At 48.3% G+C, this 25,375-nt stretch overlaps 1 protein-coding gene across 1 annotated transcript in view; it reads right to left on the bottom strand.

Annotated features, from left to right (window-relative positions):
- Positions 1-4,076: 4,076 nt before the first annotated feature.
- Positions 4,077-25,375, bottom strand: part of EFCC1 (EF-hand and coiled-coil domain containing 1) — a gene marked incomplete at its 5' end in the record, with an annotated part of 40,920 nt that continues 19,621 nt past the window's right edge. Inside the window, 6 exons of the mRNA XM_059165024.1 lie at positions 4,077-7,531; positions 8,366-8,435; positions 10,020-10,160; positions 12,018-12,183; positions 13,374-13,515; positions 15,564-15,727. Of these exons, the coding sequence (XP_059021007.1) occupies positions 7,395-7,531; positions 8,366-8,435; positions 10,020-10,160; positions 12,018-12,183; positions 13,374-13,515; positions 15,564-15,727 (820 nt within the window). The remainder of the gene's footprint in view (positions 7,532-8,365; positions 8,436-10,019; positions 10,161-12,017; positions 12,184-13,373; positions 13,516-15,563; positions 15,728-25,375) is intronic.

Raw genomic sequence — 25,375 nt, 5'->3', positions numbered from 1 at the left:
CAGCCACCGGCGAGGATCTGCCTGGATGCCACCAGGGCATGAAACGTGGGCCTGACGCCCTTGGATCTGTCTGTGGTGTCAGAGGGTTCGGTTGAATGGGTCGAACAGTCTAGTTTGGCACCCCTGACTACTGAGGTGTTGCTTGTCCCTTCAGGCTCAGAAAATGCGTCTGGTTGGAAGTCAACAGGTCATTGTATTTTCTGTGAACTGACTGCAATGTTACCTTCTCTGTATGGCAGGTGGGATGGCTTTCTCAATTAAATGAGAGCATGTCGACTTTCCTTCCTAAAATCATTTCCATAAATTTAAAAAGTGGGCTGAGTCTAAGAAAAATATCGAGGCGGCAATAGCACACTTGGTGCAAAGATACGGCGAATATCTCAGGGAGGGGTGTTCAAATGAGTTCAATCCTGGACTAGCAAGACCTGGCACTAGGGGTGATTTTGAAACCTGTTTATTCCTCTATTCAATGAGTGCTCTCGCCACCTAGTGGCAAGAGTATGGAATTACAGGATAGTTGGACCTGTGGGGGCAATTTCAGGTCAACAGAACAATTTTGTTGCCAGAAGGTGAGAGAGGGTGTTAAATTCCTACAAAAACATTTTTCCCCCAGAAAAGCAACCTTAACGAATTTCAGACCATTTGAACAATCCCAAAGAAGTCTCTCTAGAAGGCTTGCACTCCTTGCTTCTCCGCTTACCTGGCGCCAGCTTCAGGGCACACAACCAGTGACCAGTGTAGCTGAACTCAGAAAGGCCCTGTGATTGGGGTGTAATGCTCTGTGGCTGCTGCCTTGAAATTCATGATTGTCTTAACTTTGAATTTGTTCCATGGAGCATGCCCCGGGGCCTTGGAGCCTGCCTGACGCAGGCTACACTCCCTGTCAACTTCCTGACTTTTGATTGCCTACTCCCCTGCCCCACTGGTCCCCCAGACCCTCTCCTGCTGCCACCTGGGGCCAGTGTGCATTTTAATGTTGGGTCAGCCAGGTCTGGGCCTGGGGAACCCTTGTCGTCTTTGCAACCTGCTAGTGATTATTGTCAGGCCTCTGATGACAGTGATGACTAATAGAGCCAAACACCCAGATTATCCTGTGTTCTGATAAAGCCTTTTTTTTTTTTTTTAAATTAGGAAATCTATCTTAGCTCCTGCTCTGTAACAAATCATCAACCCAAAGGACAGCTTGCAGCAAAAACACATATTTATCTATTATCCCGCAGATTTTGTGGGGTGAGAATGTGAGAGTGGCTTCACCGGGCGCCGAGGGGCAAATCAGCAAAGGTGAGGGGCCAGGAGGCCCCTGACACCAGGGCTAACTGCAAACACAGCTGAGAGACCTTCTGTGCCCATTCTCCTTCCCCCACCAATGGAGTTAATTTTTTAACAGCAAAATTGAGCAGAAAGTGTAGAGTTCCCCTATATTCCCTGCCCCTGCTTGTAAGCATATACCCACTATCACCATCCCAAACCTGGGTGGTCCATTTATGATAACTAATAAACCTACATGGACACACCATCATCTTCCAAAGTCCACAGTTTACAATAAGGTCCACTGTCGGGGTGCATGTTCTATGGATTTTGACAAATACACCTACTGGGGTCTCATACAAAATAGTTTCTCTTCCCTAGATTCCTCTGTGCTCCACCCCGTCATCCCTCCCCTGCCAACCCACCTCTGGCAACCTCAGATATTTTTACTCCATAGTTTTGTGTTTTCCAGAACATGATCTAGCTGGACTCGTACAGCATATAGTCTTTTCAGACTGGTTTCTTTCATTTAGTAATACACATTTGACACTTCCCTCATGTTTTGGGGGCGCTTAATAGCTCATTTCTTTTTAGTGCTGACTAGTATTTCCTTGTCTGGACCTGCCCCAGTTTCTGTATCCATTTCCCCCACCGAAGGACACTGTGACTGCTTCCAAGCTTTGACAACTGTGAATAACGCTGCTCTACACATCCACGTGCAAGCGTTTGTATGAATGTACATTTCAACTTCTTTGGTGTAAAAACCAAGGCGCATGACTGCTGGATCATGTGGTGAGAGCATGTTTAGTTTTTAAGAAGATGCCACACTGTCTTCCCAAGTGGCCGTACCCCGTATGGAATTCCCGTCAGCAAAGAACAAGAGTTCCTGTTGCTCCACGTCCTCACCGGCATTTGATGCTGTCTGCCTTTCCAAGCTGGGCCATTCTGTGAGGTGTGGAGCAGCATCGCCTTATGTTAATCTGTGATTCCTCAGTGACGTCTGTTGGGGAACGGCTTTTCACTCATGTGGTTGCCATCTCTGTATCTTTGGTGACTTGTCTGTTCAGGGTCTTTGCCCACTGGAAAAAGAAATCGGGTTGTTAACTCTCTTATTAGCGAGTTCTAAGAGCTCTTTGTCTCTTCTGGATAACAGTCCTTTATCGGATGTGCCTTTGCAAATATTTTCCCCCAGTCTGTGGCTTCTCTTTTCACTCCCTTGACATCATCTTTCTCAGAGCAGGACATTTTAATTTTAACAAATTCCAGGGTATCAGTTACTTCTTGGAGGGATTATGCCTTTGGTGTATTTTAAAAGGCCGTAAAATCCTCAAGTTTTCTCCTATGTTATATTTCAGAAGTTTTTAGGTTTGCGTTTTGTATTTAGGTTTGTAACTCACTTTAATTTTTGTGAAGGGTTAATTTTAGAGAAGGGTGTAAGGTCTGTGTCTAATTTTTTTTTTTTTGCATGTGGATATCCATTTGTCCCAGCACCATTTATTGAAAAGTCTATTTTTGTCTTGTGTTGCTTCTGTGCCTTTGTCAGAGATCAGTTGACTATATCTGTGTGGGTCTCTTTCTGGCCTCTCTATTCTGTTCCACTGATGTATTTGCCAGCAACACATGTCTTTTTTTTTTTTTTTTTTTAGGTTGATTGATTGATTTGTCAGAGAGAGAGAGTGAGCATACGTGAACAGGGAGAGGGAGAAGCAGGCTCTCCACTGATCAAGGAGCTGGATGTGGGACTCAATCCCAGCACCCTGGAATCATAACCTGAGCCAAAGGCAGACATTTAATCAACTGAGCTTCCCAGGCATCCCAGCACCACACATCTTGATTACTGTGGCTTTATGATAAATCTTGAATTCAGGTAGTGTCAGTCTGCCAGCTTTGTTGTTCTCTTTAATATAATGTTGGCTATTATGGGTCTTTTGCCTCTCCATAGAAACTTTAGAATTGGTTTGTCAATACCTACAGAATACCTTGCTGGAACTTGGGTTGGGGCTGCACAGAGTGGAGATCAGTCGGAAGAACTGATATCTTGATAATGCTGAGTCTTCCTGTCCATGGATGTGAACTATGCCTCCATTTATTTAGTTCTTTGATTTCTTTTACCAGAGTTTTATAATTTTCTTCATATAGATTTTGCATATATTTTGTTAGATTCATATCTAAATATTTCATTTTGGGGGTGCTAATGTAAACGGTGTGGAGTGTTTTTTTTAAGATTTTATTTATTTATTTAAAATATTTTATTTATTTATTTATTTGACCAATAGAGATCACAAGTAGAAAGAGATGAAGACAGAGAGCCCAACATGGGGCTCGATCCCAGGACCCTGGGATCATGACCTGAGCCATAGGCAGAGGCTTAACCCACTGAGCCACCCAGGCACCCCAAGATTTTATTTATTTTTTTGACAGAGATCACAAGTAGGAAAAGAGGCAGGCAGAGAGTGGGGCATGGGGAAGCAGGGCCCCTGCTGAGCAGAGAGCACAATGCCTGGAGAGTCCAATCCCTGGACCCCAAGATCATGACCTGAGTTGAAGCAGAGACTTTAACCCACTGAGCCACCCACGCTTGTTTATTCTTGTGAATAGGAAAGCAGTTGACTGTTGTATAGTAAGCTTATATCTTGAAATTATGCTATAATTGCTTATTCCAGGATTTTTGTTGTTGTTGTTGTTGTTCCAAAAGAAATCTTTTGGATTTCTATTTAGATGATCATGTCATCTGTGCACAGGCTGTTGTATTTCTTCCTTCCCATTCTGTGTACCTTTTGACTTAGTCAGTTTGGGCTGTTGTAACAAAATACCATGAACTGGGAGGCTTAAGCAACACACATTTATTTCTCACAGTTCTGAAGGTTGGATCAGCATGCCAGGGTGTTTGGGTTCTTGGTGGGGGCCCTATTCCTTGTTTACAGATGACCATTGTCTTGTATCCTCTGCTGGCAGAGACCGAGAAAGGGGGAAGCAAGCAGTCTCCTATAGAAGGGCACTAATGATCATGAGAGCCCCACCCTCCTGACCCAATCCCTCTCCACCCTCCCCCCACCCAGAGGCCTCAGCTCCAGCTACTATCCCTATGGGAATTAGGGTTTCAACATATGAACTTTGAGGGGATACAAATATTCAGTCCAAAGCACCTTGTATTTCCTTTCCTTGTCTCTTGTCTTGGCTAGGACTTCCAACAAGATGCTGAAAACAAATGGGGAGAGGGGACATCCTTGCCCTGTTCCTGATCTTAGTGGGAAAGTATCTAGTTTCTCTCCACTTGAGTGTGATGTTGGCTCTAGGTTTTTCGAGTTAGGAGGTTCCCTATGCCTAGTTTGTTGACGGTTATTATTATTGTTTTATCAAGGATAGGTGTTAGATTTTGTCAAATGTTTTTTTCTGCATTTATTGATATAAACGTGATTTTTCTTCTTTAGCCTGTGGGATGTGATAGAGTACAGTTAATTTTTGAATGTTGAGCTAGCCTTGTGTACCTGGGATGAATCCCACTTGGTTATGCTGTAAAATTCTTTTTATATATTGTTGGATTCAAATTGTTAGTTTTCTTATGACTTTTGCATCTGTGTTCATGATAGAGATAGCTCTGTAGTTCTCTTTGCTTATAATATCTTTGTCTAGTTTTGATTAGGGTAATGCCAGCTTCAGAATGAGTAGGGAGTATTGCCTCTGCTTCTCTCTTCTGGAAGATACTGTAGAAAATTGGAAGAATTTCTTCCTTAAATATTTGGTAGAATTAACCAGTGAACCCATTTAGGCCTGGTGCTTTCTCTTTGGGAAGGTTATTAATTATTGATTCAGTTTCTTTAATATATAGTGGCCTATTCATATCTCTTCTTGTGTAAGTTTTGGCAGATTGTGTCCTTCAAGGAACTGATCCATTTCATCTAGGTTATCTGATTTGAGGGCTTAGAATTATTTGTAATATTCCTTTATTATCCATATAATATTCAACTATAGTACTATCTTCTCATTTATTTCTGATGTTAGCAGTGTGTGTCTTCTCCCTCTTTTTCTCAATTAACCTGGCAAGAGGCCTATTGAGTCTGTTGACCTTTTCAAAGAACTAGCTTTTGTTTCATTGTTTTTCTGTTTTTTATTTCCAATTTCATTGATTTCTGCTCTAATTTTTTAAAAAAATACTTCTTTTCTTCTGCTTACTTTGGATTTAATTTGCTCTTCTTTTTCTAGGTGGAAACTTAGATTTTTTTAGATCTTCTGCTTTTCCAATACATGCATCTGATGCTGTATCCTGCAAATTTTGGTAGACTGTATTTCATTTTCATTTAGTTCCAAGTATTGTTAAGTCTCCCTTGAGATTTGTTCTTTCACCTATGTGTTATTTAGGAATGTGTTGTTTAATTTCCACATATTCTGGGATTTTCTACCTATTTCTGTTGATTGATTTCTAGTTTAATTCTAGTGTGGTCTGAGAGCATACAGAATATGTTGAAATTTGTGAGGTGTGTTTTGTGACCTGGAATGTGGTGTATCCTAGTGAATAGTTCATGTGAGCTTGAGAAAAACGTGCATTGTGCAACTGCGGGATGAAGTCATCTATTGATGTCAATTAGATCCCATTGATTGATGGCACTGCTGAGTTCAACTCTGTCTTTACCAATTTTCTGCCTGCTAGATCTGTCCATTTCTGTTAGAGGGGAGTTGAATTCTCCAGATACAATAGTGGATTCATCTATTTCAACTCACAGTTCTACTCATGTTTGCCCAGTCCTGCCCACTGGCCCATGAGGAGTCCTGAGGACTTTCTCAAAAAAGCCTGGCCCATCCTACAGGACCAAGGGTAGGGTGGCCCCTCAGGAGTGGCCACTGGCCTTTGTCTCTTTCATTCCATTCCCAGAGGATCCATAGGGAAACTGGGTAGGGGCTCCCAGAAGTGGCTCCCTGATGCCTCCTGGCCCCATCCAAGCTGCTGAGTGTCTGAGACCAGACAGGTCAGGAATGCCAGTCAGGCATTGTCTGTCCCCAGTCCCTGCTACCCTGCTCTGGAGTGCCTGCTGCTCCCAGACTCCCCACTGGGTACCTCTTGATCCTCCTTCTCCCACATTCCCCTCCTGTGTCCTGTAGCTCTGGCTCCAGGCTCCTAGTGCCGCCTTCCTCCTGTAGTCCTGCAGTTGCCTCTTCTTCACTCCCCTCCACCTACCCTCTGTGAGGCAGCTCAGAATCCTCCAATGGCTCCTGATTGCCTGTGGGAGCAAGTCCCAGTCTGTCGTCTGCCATCGAGTCCCCCTATGACCTGCTACTGTCCTTCCGGGCATCTGCCCTCACCCCTACAGTTCCACTCTGTAGTGCATCCATCCTCTTTGGCTCAGATGACCCCCTCTTGGCTGGACTCTTGCAAATATTTTACCTTGATTTGGCACTGATTTCACCCATATCACACTATTTGCCAATGTAGCTTTCTCTCCTAGAAGATGTTAAGGTAGGTGAGACCAGACAGCTTGTCTTACTCCTTCGCATGACTCCGTGAAATCCAGTACCCACTATCTGCCTGGGAAAGAGGTGTCCCAGGTCCTGTAATCCTTTCTCTGTCCGTCTAAATACCACCTTTCTTCTACAGCTAGTTCAAGGGCAGCCTCTGTCCAGAAACTTGCAGTAATCATCCCCACCTTGTGTTCCCCAGCCCTGCCTGGTCTTCAGCACTGGAGGTGTGGGGATTCCCCAGTGGGCCAGGTGTGGCCTGGAGGTTGGGCGCAGCAGTAAGAGGAAAGGGACAGTGCTGGGAGGGGAGAAGACCCCAGGAGACCAGGGAAGGGATTCTGGGCTGGGCTGTATGAGAAAGTGGGCAGGGGAGGCAACAGCAGGTATGGGCTGATCCAGCAGCCCCAGGACTTGAATGTGAACTGTGGCACCAGGAATGCAGAGGCTGTGAGGGAACCTGGGAGGAACTCAAGGAGATGAAGTCTGCCAGGCTCTGTTGTGGGAGGCTTTGGGGTTGAGCCCAGTCTCAGGAGTCAGGGTCTCTAGGGTTCTGAGGATGTGATGGTGGTTGGGGGTAGCCATGGAAGCTCATCCGATGGTGGTCAGGCTGGTCAAGGAAACTGGTCTGGTCGCAGTCAGGTTGATCTGGAGGCTGGTCTGATGGAGGTCAGGCTGACCGAGGTGGGCCAGTGACCTCAGCAGGAGATGAGGAGTGGGTTAGCTAGTGCAGGAGCTGTGGAGGCTGGTGCCGAGAGCTCTCCCTGCAGGAGCTCACAGCCAGCCAAAGCTTGGCGCAGGGCATCCAGGATGGCCAAGGGTCCACATCGCCCCTCTGGAAGGAAAGAGTGGACAGGGAAGGTAGTTCATTTTGCTCACTGTGGCCTACATAGCCACTCTTACTCCTTTCTGGGACCCTCCCCAGTCCTGCCTAGCCACCTCCCCCTCTTGTTTCTCTCCCACTGAGGGCCCCAGAGAAGGGGGCTTCTAGCACACAATTTCTAACCTCCTTCTCAATTCCAGGGACCATCCAGGGCACTGGACCTACCTGAGCCTTGCCCTGCAATGCCTTGTGAGGCCAGCGAGCAAAGGCTCATCAGCAGTTGGTTGCCCCATTAGCATAGGAGGCCCTTTGAGGAGAAGGCTTGGCCTGATTCCTCCCTTTTTCACCAGCCACAATCTAGTACTGATGAAATCCTACTGCCCTGAACTTTGTCTAAACAATGGGGGCCACTTAGCTTACTGCATAATGGAGAGACCCAAGGCTTTGGGTACAGCTGGCACTTGACCTTTCTCTGCTTTGGTCTCTCCATCTGTGAAATGGGTACAATAACAGCACCTTCTCCAGTAGGCTGTTGTCATGACTTGGGGGATTGAAACCACATGGGATGCCTCCACAGAGCCCACACTCAGCCCAGTGACTGAACTTGCCTAGCGCCCTTGGAGGTTTGACCATGCTGGCTTCTGCTTAGCTCCTCTACCTGGGACACCCAATAGCATTTTCCAACTTTCTAAAGCCCATTTCTCACTATGTACTATGCACATCACAGGCAGTCAGAGGAGTCATGACAGTGGCATTTTGTAGACAAGACACTCAGGGCAGAGAGTTCTGGGTCAGGCTGCTCTCCAGACACTGTCCAGGCTCTGAAAGATGGGGGAGTTCTCCTACCGGGTGGGGTGTCCTTGCAAGCATCCAGCGTGTTCAGCAAAATCTTCCCCAGGGCTCTTTTCGATATGTTCTTGAAAAGAAATGGAGACAGGGCTGGACTTCACTGTGGCTGCTGTGTCCTCATCCAGCAGGCGGGACTTGATGGCCCCTACAGCTTCTGTAAGGCTCCCTGGGGGCACATAGAGTCACTATCCCCCCCATCCCTTCCTGGGTCCCTACCCTTAGCCTGGCCACACTGATTGATGGGCTTCTCAAAGACTTTTGGTGGGTGGATAGTGTGGGCTGCAGCATCCATTCCCTCAAAGATCATATATTTATGGATTACCATTTATGTGCCAAAGTAAAGTTGGCACTTAGGAAATAAACATGAATAAGTGCATTTTTATGCATTGGCTCATTTAATCTTTGCAACAAGTCCTATTATTAGGCTCATTTTTACCAGTGAAGAAAAGCAGTGCTGAGAAAAAATGAGAAATTTGCCTAAAGCCACCCAGCTAGGAGGAGATGGGAGAACCAGCTTCTACCCCCAGGTTGCACGGCCTGGAGCTATGGTGCTAACCACTGCCTTCACTGTCTGCTGGGGTTGGCTGCCACTCAGCCATTCTCTCAGGCTCTGCTGCCCTGGCTTTGGCCTTGATAGTTCTGTCCTAGGCAGTCTGGTGCATTGGAAAGAGCCCACTTAAAACTCAGGCAACCTGGGTTTAAATCCTCCTTCTACCTTATAGTGGCTATAATCCCAGCTTAGTGATTTCTCAAAAAGTTATTTAATGATTTGCTGTCGCTATTTAGGAATACAATTGATTTCTGTGTCCTGACATTTTAGTATTTACCTGGCCAAGAAATGACAATAATTTACCTCTGGATTCTCTTGGGTATTCTGTGTAGATAAGTATGATATATGATCACTGGTAGCTTTGTCTTCCTGCCTAAACCTTACACCTTTTCTTTCTTTTTCTTGTCTTACTGCATTGGCTAGATCCTCTAGCTGGCATACAAACAGCGATGACAGGCATCACTGTCTTGACTCTGACTTTGGAAGCACTCCTTACAACATTTCACCAATAAGTGTGAAGCCTGTGAGAGATAGTTAGTGGAGATTCTTTATCTGGTAAAGGAAGTCCTTACTGTTCTTAATTCGTTGATAAAAGGAGACTGTTCTTGACTTTTCTACATCTATTGAGATGAGCATATGGTTTTTGTCCTTTAATCTACAATGTGTATATGTCATTAATAGATTTGTTGATCTTGAATGATCTTTAAATCACTGATCTTTAAATCATTTTAAATCCAATGTGGTCATGTTGCATTTCTTTAAACACTGCTGGATTTGGTTTGCAAATATCTTATTTAATATTTTGCATCCACATTTCCATGTGACATTAGCTTATAATTTTCCTTTCTTATATTTCTCCTTCTCTGGTTTTGAAATCAAAGTTGGATCAGCTTTAGAAAGTGAATAACACCACCTTGGCCGGGACAGAGTGGCCTTCCCTTCTTTTTACTATAACATCCCTGGGCCTCCTTTTCTGCACCTGGAAAGTGAAATTGACACCTGCCTAACGTGAGGAAACTCTGGGCCAAGTGCCTGGCAGAGGCTGGTGCTCCCTGAGAGCTCCTCCCATTGCCCCGGGTGTGCCAGCGCCCATGAGCCTACCAGGTCCCGGAGCCTTTTCAGGAGCTGTAGCACATCCATGAGCTTCTCCTCCAGCAGGGACAGCCGAACCCGCTCTGTCTCCACCATTTGTAGCTCCAGCCTCAGGTGCTCAATCTCTTCTACCTTCTGCTGCAGCTCTGCCTGTGGGGGCCAGCAGGGACTCAGCACCCACCCTGCTGCCCTCTGCCCAGCACTCACTGTGCCATCTCCAGGCAGGGCCCATGACTTGCCTTGACCTTTTCACAGAGGTCATCTCTTCTGATCTTCCCTCTCTCCCTGTACCTGCCAGGGGACTGAGCAGATAAAATCACCCATCTTCCCAGTGGGGGCACCAAGACCCAGAGAGGCTACGTGTCTGGCCCAAGATCACACAGTGAGTGGTGTTAATGTAAGAGTATGTATATTTCGTTTTCTAGATGAGGACTCCATTTTCCGTTCTTCTTCTGTATTCATCTGCTTTCTTTTATTTTAATACTTTTTTCCTTCTTCTTATTTTTATTTATTATTATTATTATTATTTTGGTTGCAAGCAACAGAAAACTATCTGGCTAGTGAAACAGAAAGAGAATTCACTGGCAGGCTCTGGGTCATTCCCAGAACAGACCAGCAGCTGGAGAAGCTCAGGGCTAGGACTGCAATGGGGGTTGAGATGGTAGGACAGCCTCAAGCCTCTTCTCCAGAGTTCAGAGCTGAGAAGGACACTCTCCAGCCACTCTTCTACTTCCCTCAAGAGAGAGAGAGCCCCAGAAGGGGCCTGGATTGGGCCAGCTTGAGCCCTGAGACCATGGGTCCTACCAGGATACCCACCAGGGGGCAGTCACAGAGCATCGTGTGGCTACTAGCCTTTTAAAGCAGGATGCCAGATGAGAGGCAGCCCCTATTCTTGGCACCAATGGAGGGAAAGAGAAGCAGCTGAAGGTGTGGCATCCTCAGACACTCTGGGTCCACTCTGGGCTTTGGGTAGGACAGAGAAGGCATGGTGCTGGTGCCCACCACAGATGGGACTGGAAGGTGGGCTTGGGGACACCACTCACATGCCTCAGTAACTCTCCTAACCCCCACTTCCTTGGAATTTACTTAGAAAAGGGGTGGTGGCCATGCCTTTTGGAACCACATCAGACCACAACTATGTCACAAACAGTATGGATTTCGAATTTCAGATATATAAATATAAAACTACCTTAGGTCAACACAACAGTTTGCAAAAGTGCAGTGGGCTAGGGCTTTGTGAAATGGTAACTCTCAATAACACTCTGAACTTGATTACTGGAGAATGGAGTAGAGAGATGGAAAAAAAAGGAAAGTGTTCCTATTGGAACGGAGACACCCTGCTATTAGTGTTGCCTGCCAGCTCCCTCCCATAACCCTCAGTAACTTTCCTGGGGAGAAAAAAGTCCCTCCTCCCTGTCATCTGACTTTGATGGAGCTGCTAATCCCTGAACGTTGCCTGCCTACCACAGGGACTGGGCCAGGGACGGGCACATGACCAAGACTGGGTCAACTGGAGTTCTTCCCTGAGATTTTATGTATCAGGCTCTTAATTCCCGTGGGTGGGTCAATGGGAGCCTGGAGCTGTCTGTGGTCCTGCCTTTCCTTTCACCACCACATGGAGGAAGCCCTTCTGAAGTAGGGGGAAACGAGGCCAGCACCTGGGAAACACCGAGCAGACAGATAGATGGAGACAATCTCGTCTAAGTCACTGGACCCCATTGTTCCTGAAGCTCATCTCCTCTGCTGTTCTTCTGAAGCTGTTCTTGCCAGCTCCATATCCTATTAAATACCAGTTTTGCACTGAAGCTAATTCGAGTTAATTCTATTGTCTTGCAACCAGAATATTCTTCGTTAAATCTAAGTCAAAGCAAGTTGCATGTCCTCTCTGAGTCTTGGTCTGCTCATCTGTGAACAGGGCCCAGTATTTGGCTGACATCCCTTGGGGTTCTTCCAGCTATGAGAGATTCTAGCTTTGGTCCAGACCTCGACCTCTGGGGCTCAGCTGACCTCCTCCCCAAGTGTCCCCAGGGCCTTGCCACGGCAGCTCTGGGTCCCCAGATGCTCCACCAGCATGGTGATGTGGGTCTCCAGCTGTCCCAGGGTGCAGGCATCGTCACCATTGCCAATGTGGCTGAAGTAAGTTTTGAGCTTCTTGGCTGTCTGGTCATCACACCTGCGGCAAAGGAGAGCACCAGCACTGCGGGGTGGCTCTGCAGAGTCTGGTCCAGCCTCAGAATGTGGGTGTTGCTGCCAAGCCTGTCTCTTGAAAGCTAAGCCAGGTCATGGTACCCTCTGCCCAGTACCCTCTTGTGGCTCCCCTTTTTACTCCAAGGAAAAGCCAAAGGCCTCTCCCAATCTGCTCCTGCAATCTCTCTGACCTCCATCCCATTCATCTTCACTCATCATGCTCCAGCCTCAGTAGCCCCCTCACTGCCCTTAGAGCATGCCTCAGGGCCTTTGCACATGCTGTTCCCTCTTTGTGGAATGCCCTTTCCTTGTGTCCTTCAGGTTTTTGCTCACATGGCACCTTCTTAGAGTGGCCTTCCCAGCATCTTCCTGCACCACCCTCTGCCCCTCCCCCATGCTTCACCTTTTCTCCTCACACTTGTCACCACTCACTAGAATAGGGGCTCCGCTAATGGGGTGGTGCTATTTTGCTTATTGCTGTTCTCTCGGTTCCTCCATATTTTCCCAGCACATAGTAGGTGCTTCATAAAAGCTTGCTGTTGACTTGGGGTCAGGAATAACAATCACCCAGGAACACTGACAGCACTTTACAATATAATTAAAGTCTGTGCTGGCTCTTGGGAGTGAACCAATGGGGATCAGGCACCTTTTAGGCATTTTATAGCTGCGATAGCAAGTCCAAAAAAACCTCTGCCAGACAAGTGTTGCTGGCCCATCTTAGAGATGAGAAGGCTGAGGCTCAGAGAAGTCTGCGAGTTGTCTGCAGTGCCCCAGGCATCTGGGTCTTTCTTCCCTCCAGGGTGGGTGTGAGGATTCAATAAGCCAGGGGGTCAGCTGTAGGAGGCATTGTAAGCGCTGTTTCTCACAGGAGCAATGGGGAAGGAAGGGTCTGATATGTCCTGGAGTAGCACTAGAACTTGGGGCCACATCTTGGGATAGCAGCCAGGGGAGTGTGAGGGAATCAGTGGAACGGCATCTCCGTGCCTTGGTCAGTCACCTCATTTCATCCCTGCATATGCTGGGATATACATCTCACTTTCCTCCTGTGGACCAGGGGCCAGAGTGTCAGGGGAGCTGGGGATGATCCAGTGAGGACTTGAATCCGGTCCTCAAGGTCAAGCTCTGGGAAGGGGCTCTGGGCCTCCAGCGCCGATTGCCCGACCCCAGCACACATACCCACTCCTGCAGCTGGAGAGGTACTCCAGCAGCGTCTTGACCTCTGCCAGTGAGCTTCGCTCTTTCTGCCACTTCTCCTCACCCTCCTCTTCTTCGTCGGAGGCGGCCTGGCCTTCCACTGAGCGGAACAGCTGCCCGTCCACTGCCGGAGAAGCAGGGGCTCAGGCACCAGGAACAAAGGGTGGGAAACCGGGCAGCCCTCCCCAGGGGCAGGTGTGGGTGGGCTGCACAGAGGGAACAGGCTCTGGCACTATCCACCCCTTTTCCAGAGAGCCACACTCCCACCCTCTCCATGTCCCCACCAGTGAGGCCACCGAGGCTGGTGGGGCCCATCCCCAGGGCCTGGCCCAGGCCCCGAACTGGCCAGCTGGAGCCCCTCCCTGGGGCTTTACACAGGGTCCCAGGGAGCAAGAAGCTGTTTCTCTTCTCTTTCTAAGATGACACAACCAGCCAGGGCCTGTCTGCGCTCTCAGAGGTGCATATTATTTCCATGTTAAGGTGTGACCGTCCCAGCCAGGGAGGCCAAGGGGCTGGGATCAGGGTTCTGTATAGCACAGGCACCAGGGTGAGCCAATTTTCAGCTCTCAGGAAGAGAGAAGGGGTTTCCTTTGCACCTCTACCATTTGGGGGATGTACAGGAAAGATTGTCATACATGTGACCCTGTGTGACACCCAGACCAGTGTGGCTGGTTGGGGCCAACATTGTCTGGTTGGGGTACTTCAGTCGGGTTGTGCATCGGAAACCCCGGGGTTAGGCCACCCAGTATCAGGCTCTGTGTCTGGGGGAGGGGGAGGGGAAGCCCTCCCTCGGCTCCTCACTCCACCCTAGCCCAGGAGACGCACGAGTCCAGCCTCGTGTGAACCATGATTAGTTCTGCCAAGGCAGGGGACCCAGCGTGAGCTAAGGAGAGCCAGGCCAGAATCAGAGTCAAACCTCCAGGGAAGAGAAATGCCGTCATTCTTCTGGCCTGGGAGGTGGAGGGTGTGGGTCTGGAGCTCGTGGGGGGCTGTCTGGTCAGTCTGAGCGGAGCGCCTTCTGCACAATGGGTGCGCCAGGGAGAAAGCAGGCAAGGCAGCAAGAGGTGACATTCCGTGACACCCTGGCTGTGCCTGAAGCTGACTTGGACTTTTTAATTCATCTGAGCCAGTCTGACAGTGACAATAGCCTGATCCTTGTGGACAGAGAGTGCCCTGAGCAGCAAAGCTGGGTCCTCCTCCCCCTGCAGGGGGAGAGGAGAATCCTAAGCAGCAGAGCTGAGGTGGGCCTGGGCCTCTGTGTTTTTAAGAGGCTCTAGGGTGATCCTGGCCACCTGACAGGTCTGGGAACCATGGACTCAGGTCTCCTGACTTGGGACACCCATCTCTCCAGCCTGACTGCCCCGACGGGGTGGGCTCAGGGCGATTCTGTTTTGTTTCAGTAGTAACTGTGCCAGACCGAACAGAATCAGGGTTGAAGGGACTGGTCCCTGACTTTTTGGTTGTGTGAGCTGCATTCCCAATATTGGCAATTCATTTTCCATCCTGGCAATTTCCTGACACCATGTGTGTACCGATGTTGTGTACGTGCATGTGTGTTTGTGTGTATGTGTGTGTGGCGTCATTGTTGTCACAGTCATTAACACTGTCCAGGTGCCCCAGGCAAGGGTAGGCGAGGGGCTCTGAAGAGGAATGGGAAGGACACCACCCAGTAGCACCTCCATAGCTGCCCATAACTGAGCCTGGAATGTACCGGGCATGTTCTCAGCCAGCATGGTTCCTCTTTCCACATGATGGTTCCACACCCACCAGGCTCAGGTTCTTGAGACAACGGGCTTCTTTGTGGTCTTCTTAAGGGGGGGAACCATCCAGCCCCTGCTTACACACTTCTGATGACGGGTGCTTACTCCACCTCAGTTCCCTTGGCACCCAACCCATCCCTGCGTGGGACTAAAAGGAGACAGTTTTTTCGCACACTGAGTTGGAGCCTGTCCGTGGGAACCACCCTCTCCCACTGGATGTCTGTCTATGCTATGTAGCCTGAGGAGGAAGCCCTTGTGGACTTGGGAAGCCCAGCCTCAGCACTCAGGGAGAGAAGGGTTCTGTCTGGAGGCCAGATGGCAGCCTCAGTGCTGACAGGGCCGTGGGACTGGGCCTGGGCACAGCAGACCAGTTGTGAGCCTGGCAGCAAGTCTGAGTAGGGCAGGGACAAACCTTCGTCCAGGGGTCGGCTCCCGGAACCAGAACCGCTGTCTGATTGCCAGGCTCCCTCTGGAGGGCTGTCTGGGCTTCTGGTCCCACTGTCCGGAGGGTCACCTCTCTTGGCTTCTGGCTCTGGGCTGGCTTGTGATGAGATGGGGAGTTGGGTGCCCTCTGACCTGTGGGCAGGGGAGAAGACACAGGTGTTGAGAGAGAGGAGGGGACTCGGCCAGCTTCCCGCAGGAGAGTGTGGGATGTGGACCCACTCTCTTCCACTGCTTAGACTGCACGGGTAAGCTGTGTATGATGGGCCTGAAGAAGACACTAGGTATTCTCTGCGGTTGACCCTACTGGCTCCCGAACACATTAGACCTGGCATGTTAGAGTCTCAGCCTTCCATGACACACACTCACTCTCTCAGCACCTTTTGCACTAAAGGCAAAGTCTGAGGAGCCTCTGGAATGGATCTGTGTCTCCTCTAGTAAGAAGATCAGCAAAGGAAATCCCTTCCTTCCTGCCTTTGGACATTGTCACGTGGATATGATGTTTGAGGCTATGGCAGCCATCTTGAGACCATGAGGAAATGGCTGAGAGAATTATAGAGTAGTTAAACGAGAGTCCTGTCATCTTTCAGCTGCTGAATTAACTAGTCCTGGAGTTACCTACCTCTGGACTTCTTATTATGGGTGAGATCTTTTAAAAAGTCTTAATTGTTTCAGTTACTTTTAACTGCATTAAAATTTAAAGTATCTCTCCTCTTTGGAGAACCTGCTCATCAATCTGTTTTCTTGGTAGTGTAAAGTCCTCACTTTTTGAATATTCACTTTCCATGTCACTGCAGTTACAAAGTCAAGGAAAAAATGAAAATGAATCTATCATAACATGAAAAATATTCACTAATGAATTAGCTGCTTGTTAAACTAGCTCTTCCCTCCTCCCTCATTGTGCACCAACATCTCTCTCATCTCTTCAGAATCTCTCATTCCTTATTTCTCTCAGACTATCAGGCGTAACAACCCCAGTACAAAGGGTGTGTAAAATGAAACTGCAAAACTTGGAAAAGTCAGGCAGAGGAAGCCACTGAGAACCGAGTGTGGAGAGTGGGACAGATGAGGACATACCTTGGAGTGTTCCAAGAAATAAAGTGTGGCTGCAGAGAAACAGAGTTTCCCTAGGGAGACAAAGGGTGTGCTACACTAGTCTAGTAATTGCTATTTAACTGAGTCTGTCATTACCCTGCTGATTCAATCTGTAGAATCATGCCCATAATCACATAAATGTGCTGTAGTGTCTCTACTATAATACAAAAACCAAACCCCAACCAAACAAAATAACCCTCCCCACTATACGGCTTCCCCCAGCTACCACCCCTTTCTCTGTCTCCTATAGAGCAGAGCTTCTTGAAAAAGCTGCCTCTGCTACACATTGCTGTTCCAACCTCAGCTTGTCACCCGTCCCTGCTGTGCTACTAGACCCAACGGCGGCTTCTCACTGCTTTTCTCCTTTGGCTGGTGAAGTGAACACTATACTTCATGGTGTACATTTCACAGTGTACATTTCAGAGTGCACACATCATAGTGTACATTTCACAGTGCACACTTCGTAGAGCATATTTCATGAATACTACTACACAGAGAGCAGTGAGTTCTAAATGACTCTCTCACCTGGTCACTTTCTTCCGGTGGCTTCCAGGAGTGCCTCCCTCCCTGGCACTCCTCCTTGTCTACTTTGCTAGTTCCTCCTCTTCATCCCTATGCCCCTGTGCTGGCTGCTGTGCCCTCAGACTCCACCTGAGAACTTCTTTCTATCCATTCACTCTATAAGGTGTCTCAGCCAGTGCTGTGACCTTAAGCGCTGATGACTTCCAAACGTACCTCTGGCCTGGCTTCTGGGATCCAGTGTTCTGACAACCTCACCCAGCTTAACTGCTGCCTTGGGGTCTCCACCTGGATGTCCCACAGGCATTGCAGATGCCGTGTCTTTGTCTGCTCCTTCTGCTTCCCCTTAGTGAAAAGCGCCACCACCCACCTGGCCACCCAAAGTGGAGGTCATACGTGAGAACGGACAGTCTGACCCATCACTCAGTGCCCAGTCCACGGGTGCTGCAGGGAGGCTGCTCAGCAAAGGGCCGTGGTGTCATGCTATTTTGTGGCCGCTCCCTTGCCTGGGTTTGTGCAGATGTGGACAGAAGTGAGAAGGAGGAAGGGGGAAGAAGGAGTGCCACCCCTGCCCTTGGGGGACCTCTGGGTGGCAGGGAGCCCAGAGTCTTCACTCTTCAAGGCCATGCCCACTGGACTCAGGGCCAGACCCTCACATAGGCAAGGAGGGCGCTGGGTCCACAGAGCAGGGAGGGTGTCCTAGAGGACTTGGGGACTTGTGGTTGAGTAGAATAAAAGAGGTTTGAGTGGAGGAATAAAGGCAGCAGGTGTGTTTGGAGACAGATGGGGGCCGGCTGGGCTAGAGACGAGGACTCACAGCAGTTCAGAAGGGGCGGAACAGACCCTGATTGGGTACCCCAACTTTGGGCTGGGCTTCTGTGTGCTATTTTGGGTCCTGCTCTTCCCCTGGACTTACGAGACTGGTAGCTCTCAAAGGAAGAGAAGGTTAAGTCAAAGAGGGTGGGGAGCCAGCAGGGATCCGGACCTGGGTCTTTCTTCCAAAGCCTGATCTTGTTCTGTTGCTGCATCCCTTGTGTCACCAGGCCTTGGAAAGTCTTACATATTATAAATGGTGGAAGTCAGTGGAGCTTTGCAGGTATTAGGTTGAACCCTATGGAATTGCTGGCTTTTGCTGCTTTTTGACCTGCAAAAGGGGAATTTAAAATGGTTCAATCTGATCCGATAGGACATGTTTGTATAATGTTTCTTGATTCAGGAGTGATTATCCTGGTTTGTGAAAGGCTTTGTTAGAATTTTCTGGCCTAAGGGCTGCCTGGTTTGCTTAGTGGGTGGAACATGTGACTTTTGATCTTGGAGTAGTGAGTTTGAGGTCCCTGTTGGATGTAGAGATTACTTAGGTATAAAAATCTTATAGAAAAAGAGAAAAGGGGGACGCCTGGGTGGCTCAGTTGGTTGGACGACTGCCTTCGGCTCAGGTCATGATCCCGGAGTCCCGGGATCGAGTCCCGCATCAGGCTCCCAACTCCACGGGGAGTCTGCTTCTCCCTCTGACCTTCTCCTCGCTCATGCTCTCTCTCACTGTCTCTCTCTCAAATAAATAAATAAAATACTTTAAAAAAATAAAATATAAAAAAAAAATAAAAAAAAAAAAATAAAAAAATAAATAAAAAAAATAAAAAATAAAAAATAAAAAAAAAATAAAAAAAAAAAAAAAAAAAAAAAAGAGAAAAGGATTTTCTGGGCCTAGAAATCTGACCGCTATTGGCAGTAAGACTGGACCACATGGCAGAGGTTTAAGTAGGGTTTCCCATAAGAATGGGTCCCTGAGGGTTGGGGGAGGAGATGGAACTGCCTGGGTACGAGGCAGAGGGTCACTACGGCCCTGCTGAATGATCTTGTAACCTGAAGGTCCAGCCTTCTTACAAACGTCAGCCCCAAGGTCACGGAGCTGATGCTGCATCACCTTACATCTCTCCTCTCCCCCTACTCCCAGGCCATCAGCACTTGCTACCATGGCCATTTTCTGGAAGACAGCTCCAATCCTGCTCCAAAGCCCTCTGTGGCTTCCCATGGCCAACTAGAGAAGCCCAGATCCTCTGATACTCCAGCCCCTCCATGGAGGAGTTTCTGAAGTTGCAAAGCAAAGATCCCAAGGAAGAAAGAACACATTTCACTCAGGAGGGCCCTGTGGGTGCAGAGAAGTCCTCCTCCTCTCTTCCCACCCCCAGTGCTGCCCCTCCAATCCCCACTGCGGTGCCAAAGGGAGTGGAGGTCAGCTCTGGCCCTATCTCTCTTCCTTCAAAATGCTCTCTGCAGCCAATAGGAAGAACTCCAGTGTCCTAACACACCACCGAGGGTCCTCCGAGATCTTACCCACCCCTCCAGCCTGATCGCTGGTGATGACCACTGGGCACAGCACAGCCAGGTGCACCTAACCTCCTGTGTGTCACCCTCGGGGCCTTTGCACATGACAAGCACAGCTAACACCTATATGGCCTTACTGTGTGCCGGACACTGTACTGTTCTGAGTATTTTGTGCCAACTCATCTAGCCTCCCCAGCAACTCTAAGGAGGAATGATTCTTCTTGCTGCCATTTTACAGATGAGGAAACTGAGATGCAGAGAACAGAGTAATTGGCCCCAGATCACATAGATTCCTTTGTCTTCAGTGTGCACACCCAACTTAGGAAGCTCTGTCTGGAAAATCCTACTGGCCCTTCATTCTCCTCTCTCTAATGCACATCCCACATCCTCCCCTGTCTCTCGAATGGACTCCCAGAGTTCACATGCTCTCAGGTGTCCTGTTAGGATCTGTGTCCCTCATCTGATTGGGATTTCCTCTGGGCGTACAGCACAGGGACAGAGGGGTCCAGTAAAAACTGATTGAATGAAACCACTGATAATAGTGGGGGTGAAGAAGAAGAAGGGCAGGTAAGGCCTGGACCAATCCAGAGCTTGGATGGGGATCCGAGGGGATGGGGAACACTTGGGTGGGGAACAATCTTAGATTGTTCCAGAAGGGACAGAGAGGAGAGCATTCAATTTGAAGCCACAAGATCCAGGTGGAGTCCCAGCTCCAATGAGCTTTACCAGTGGCTCAGGGGCTAACCTCCCTGCCCACGTCACTGAGGAGCGGACCCTCAAAGTGGAAGGATGATGTCAAGTTTCCTAAACCACAGACATTTTTAAAAAATATTTTATTCATTTATTTGACAGAGAGAGTGAGATCACAAGTAGGCAGAGAGGCAGGCAGAGAGAGAGGGAAGCAGACTTCCTGCTGAGCAGAGAGACCAATGCGGGACTCGATCCCAGGACCCTGAGATTGAGATCATGACCTGAACCGAAGGCAGAGGCTTAACCCACTGAGCAACCCAGGCACCCCAACCACTGACATTTTTGATCACCGACCCTCTTGCTTACTGTATGGATTTCCTTTAATAGGAAACATTATTACTAGTAGTGAAAAACCAATATATTGTCATGCATAGAAAGTAACCAGAAAAATACGTAAAACAACAAAAAAACAAAGTGAGTCCGTTGTAGCTAGGCCTTCTTTTCTGTCTGCTCCTGACCCTGAAGCTGTTCTTTCTCCCTTAAAATGGGGGTTAGTCCTGTGAGGACCTAGAGATTCGCCAGTTCCAAACCAGGACTGAGAAGGCGCAGCGCCCTTGCTTCATGCCTCCCCCGCCTGGGAACCCTTCCGCGCCTCTATGCCACTCTCCTTTGGGAGCCCTGGAGGAACTGGGGGAAGAGGGGACTCCTGTGACTGCAGAGGTGCCTGTCACTCAGCAGGCATTAGAGAAGGTTCTGGGGGAAAAGGTGGGCCCTGGAGGCTGCCCACTGTCCCCTCGCAGACTCGCTCCCAGACGGGCCTGAGTCCTCGTGTGCGGTCGGGTGTTGTCTCCAGCTGGTCACATCTGTGCACTGCCTGGAGCCTGGGGTGAACCTCTAATGTCTCCCTCCTGTCAGAGGCTGACGGCCACAGCTGGCCACCAGCCCAGTGGCTTGCACAATCTGACAAAGGCCAGATGTAGCCCTTCCTCCTTTCCTCCAGTCCTGCAACTCCTGGCCCTTGGCTTCTGGGTCTCCAGTGGACAGAATCCCCCCTTCTTGGGATCTAGCATGGCGGAAAGGGGTTGGGGGAGCCGCCAAATCTGGGTTTTGCCCCACAGGACTGTGGCTTTACAGTGTGACCCCCTCCCCAGCCTTCATTCCATTCTCCCATTCACTCATCAGGAAACACAGAGGGGCCCTGAGTCCCGTGAAGAAAAACAAGATGGCCGGCTGAGGAGGAATGCCTGTGTCCGCCGGCCTTCGTTATGCCGCGTCCCAGTGAGTCTGCATGTCTTCCTAGCCATCTGCCTGCCCATCTGCTGACCTATCTGTCCATCCATCCGCCCATCCATATATCTATCCATCCAAACACATTTTCTTAGCCCGTATTCACAATGGAGTTTTATATTTCCATTTGTTTTCCAACCGTGGGAAGCTCCTGCCTTCACCAGCATTTGAGGCCATTTGAGATGATGCCCAGATAAACAGCAGTGTGTGTGTGTTTTAAATAGCTAAGCATTTATTTTTAATATGTATTAAAAAACAATTAGCCTTATTTCACTTAGCATGGGTTCCATTTGAACCCATGAGACTGTTAATCTCAGGAAACTGAGAGTTGCTGGGTGGTTGGGGGGTAGGGTTAGGGTGGCTGGGTGATGGACCTTGGGGAGGGTATGTGCTATGGTGAGTGCTGTGAACTGTATAAGACTGATGATTGCCCCTGTACCCCTGAGGCAAATAATAAATTATTTGTTAATAAAAAAAAAGAATAAAACAATTAGCAAACACAGCAAACAATTTTAGTTTTACCTGTATGATAATGATATACCCTTCTTTTATTTTTATTTTTTACTTTTAAAAGATTTTATTTATTTGAGAGAGAGCGTGAGCAGAGGGGGAGGGGCAGAGAGAGAGGGAGAAGCAGGCTCCCCACTGAGCAGGGTGCTGGACATGGGGCTCCATCCCAGGACCCTGAGATCATGACCTGAGCCAAACGGAGACACTTAACTGACTGAGCCACCCAGGTGCCCCAATATGCCCTTCTTTTAAATAAGTTTATTTAAGTAAAAAGAGTGATATGATTTAAGGAAAAATGTTAATCAAATAATAGTACAGGTGCGATGCAGGATTCTATCCCAGGACCCTGGAATCATGAACTGAGCCAAAGGCAGACGCTTAACGACTGAGCCACCCAGGTGTCTCTAGGCACCCTATTTTTATAGTGGATATTTTAGAATATCCCGGTGTGATCCCAAAATGATCTGGATAAATAATATACCTAATCTTCCCAAATATTTTAAAACAATTAATGTGAGGTTCTAACAGTGATCTAAAGTAAAAAGGGACTTTAGGATATATATTTCAATATGTAAATATTATGACATGATATTTTTAGATGTTTAAACCTATTTAACAGGGCTAAGATTTTTTTTTAATTGAAGTGTTATTAACATGCAACATTATCTTAGTTTCTGGTGTCCAATATGGTGATTATACATTGCGCTTGGCTTAGCCGCGGCGTGGCTACCACCTGTCACCATACAGCCCTATGACAATACCACTGACTACCTTCCCTATGCTGTGTCATTCATCCCCTTGACTCACTCATTCCATAACTGGAAGCCTGTATCTCCCACTCCCTTTCACCCATTTGCCCATCCCCCAACTCCTTCCCCTCTGGCAACTATCAGCTTGCCCTCTATTATGGATCTATTTCTGCTTTTTTTTTTTTTTTTAAGATTTTTTTAAGAAAGATTTTATTTATTTATTTGTCAGAGAGAGAGCAGAAGCAGAGAGAGAAGCAGGCTCCCTGCTGACAAGGACTTGATCCTAGGACCCCGGAATCATGACTTGAGCTGAAGGCAGTGGCTTAACCAACTACGCCACCCAGGCACCCCTTTTTCTGTTGTTGTTAAAATGACTGTTTGAATTCGACACTAGGAAGGTAATATTCAATTTCATATTGTTGACATTCTTTTCCTATGTTTGACATTTTGAAATAAGGACTAAGAAAATATATTTGGATGGATGGGCAGATGGATGGATAGAGAGGCAAATGGACAGGCAGATAGATGGGTAGATAGATATGTAGACTCACTGGGACACAGCACAATGAATGTCAGGGGACATAGGCATTGCTTATCAGCTGGTTAAGCACAAGTGTGATATGGTTCTAAAATGGTGAGCAACTCTTGGAAAATTCAAACAATTCAAAACAAAGTATAACCTTCCCACTACTCACACAGCATTGCATTCTTGGAAAATCCAGAAAATCCATTGTGCATTAAAATTATGCAAAAAAATAGTATTTTTCTAGGTAAAGCAGAGTTAGATTCTAGTCTTAGATCAGGGTAGTGAAAGCAAGTTTTTCGTAGAATGAACGCCCAGGGACATCTGGAAGTCGTGGGAGGTACAGGGCAATCCTGGGTCGCACAGGACCTGTGCGGAGCCTCATATCCCAAGTGTCAGGAACCCTAGTCACTGAGACACTCCCTCCACACAAGTTCCCAGCATGTCAAGGGGGGAGACATACCCTGTGTAAGCTCTGTCCCTGATCCTCTGTTCTAGCCTCATGCCCCCAATGGTTTTGGCAGCCTCCACCCAAACCTAGCTCTAGGCTGCCTCGTTGGGGGGACTGTGAGGTGCCCGACTGATGGATTTGGACTTGGGGCTGCCAGGTCAGCCGCCGGGGCCGTGCCCAGGCCCTGGGGAAATCCCCAGGATCTGCACCTGCCAGGACCCACTGGCATCCTGGCCCCTTCCCCACGTGGCCTCTGGGCTCTCCCAGAGCCATGCAGGATTGGGGATGGGCTTGTATCTGTTTACTCCTGGGCCAATCTCTCAATCAAGGGGTGCCCTCATCAAGTCCCTTGCCCAAGTCACTGAGACTCGGCCTCCCCAGCTTTCAAATGGGGACATTGCCCCCACTCATGGACGAGAGCTGGGGCTAAGTGAGGCAACCACATGCCTGGGACACAGTAGACACACTATTCTTGTTGGTTCCCATCCTCTGTTCCCAAATGCCTCCTCCTGTAATCATTTTGTTTTCTGAAAACCTTGAATAAATGCTTGAGTGCAGGGATAGGCCCACAGTTCCTTTTTCTTTTCTTTTCTTTTCTTTTTTAAAGATTTTATTTATTTATTTGACAGACAGAGAGATTACAAGTGGGCAGAGAGGCAGGCTCAGAGAGAGGGAGAAGCAGCCTCCCTGCTGAGCAGAGAGCCCAATGCGGGGCTCAATCCCAGGATCCTGAGATCATGACCTGAGCCAAAGGCAGAGGCTTAACCCACTGAACTACCCAGGCACCCCAGGCCCACAGTTTCTTAATCTGATCTGTTCCGTTGAATATGGCAGCCGCTAGTCACCCTGGGCTACTGAAGTTTAAATTAATTACAGGGAAATGAAACCAAAGATTCAGTTCCTCACCCATGCTAGCCACATGGTAAGTACTCAGTAACCACATGGGGCTCACGGCTACCGTATTGGACAGTGCCGAGGTAGGCCATTTCCATCATCACAGAAAGTTCTGCTGGACAGCACTGAGATCATGTTAAAAGGTAAAAGGGGAAGTTATAGTTCAGAGTCATTTTATCTGGAACTGTAATGGTCACTTGTAAGCCTCCTATTCGATTCACTATTATGTTCATGCAGTGACAAATCTGCTGAAGTTGTAATTATCTGAACCTAGAACTTGACTCTGCTGTAGCGTAAACACAAAAACATATCACGAGTGAGGTTCCTGCCATAATCCCAGCACATCCCTCTCCACATGGAGAAAACCCAGCCTGGGTCCCTGCCTATACCACCCGAAGGGGTGTGGCCTCTATAGAGACCAAAATTGAAGGGCAGAATTGAAATAGAACATAGAGCAGAATGAATGACCTTGAAACGCGGTGTGGGGGACAGCTCAAATCAAAACTCAAAAGCAAAATCACAAGGCCCAAAGCATTTGGTGAACCGCATTCCATCAGAGAAGACATGGGAGCCCGCTGGTGTCCCCTGGCCACATTCTCTCTAAGTCCCCCGCAACCCGGGAATTCCTCCCCGGGGTATATTTTCTGGGGGGAAGTTTCCATGGCTGTCTGCAAGGGGGCATGGTGGAGGGTGTACATCAGTGTCACCTGCAGATGTGGGAGCTCGACGCAGCTCTGGGA

The sequence above is a fragment of the Mustela lutreola genome, chromosome 2, assembly GCF_030435805.1.
Source record: "Mustela lutreola isolate mMusLut2 chromosome 2, mMusLut2.pri, whole genome shotgun sequence".
Classification (NCBI taxonomy): domain Eukaryota; kingdom Metazoa; phylum Chordata; class Mammalia; order Carnivora; family Mustelidae; genus Mustela; species Mustela lutreola.
This window is presented reverse-complemented; position numbering and strand designations above follow the sequence as displayed.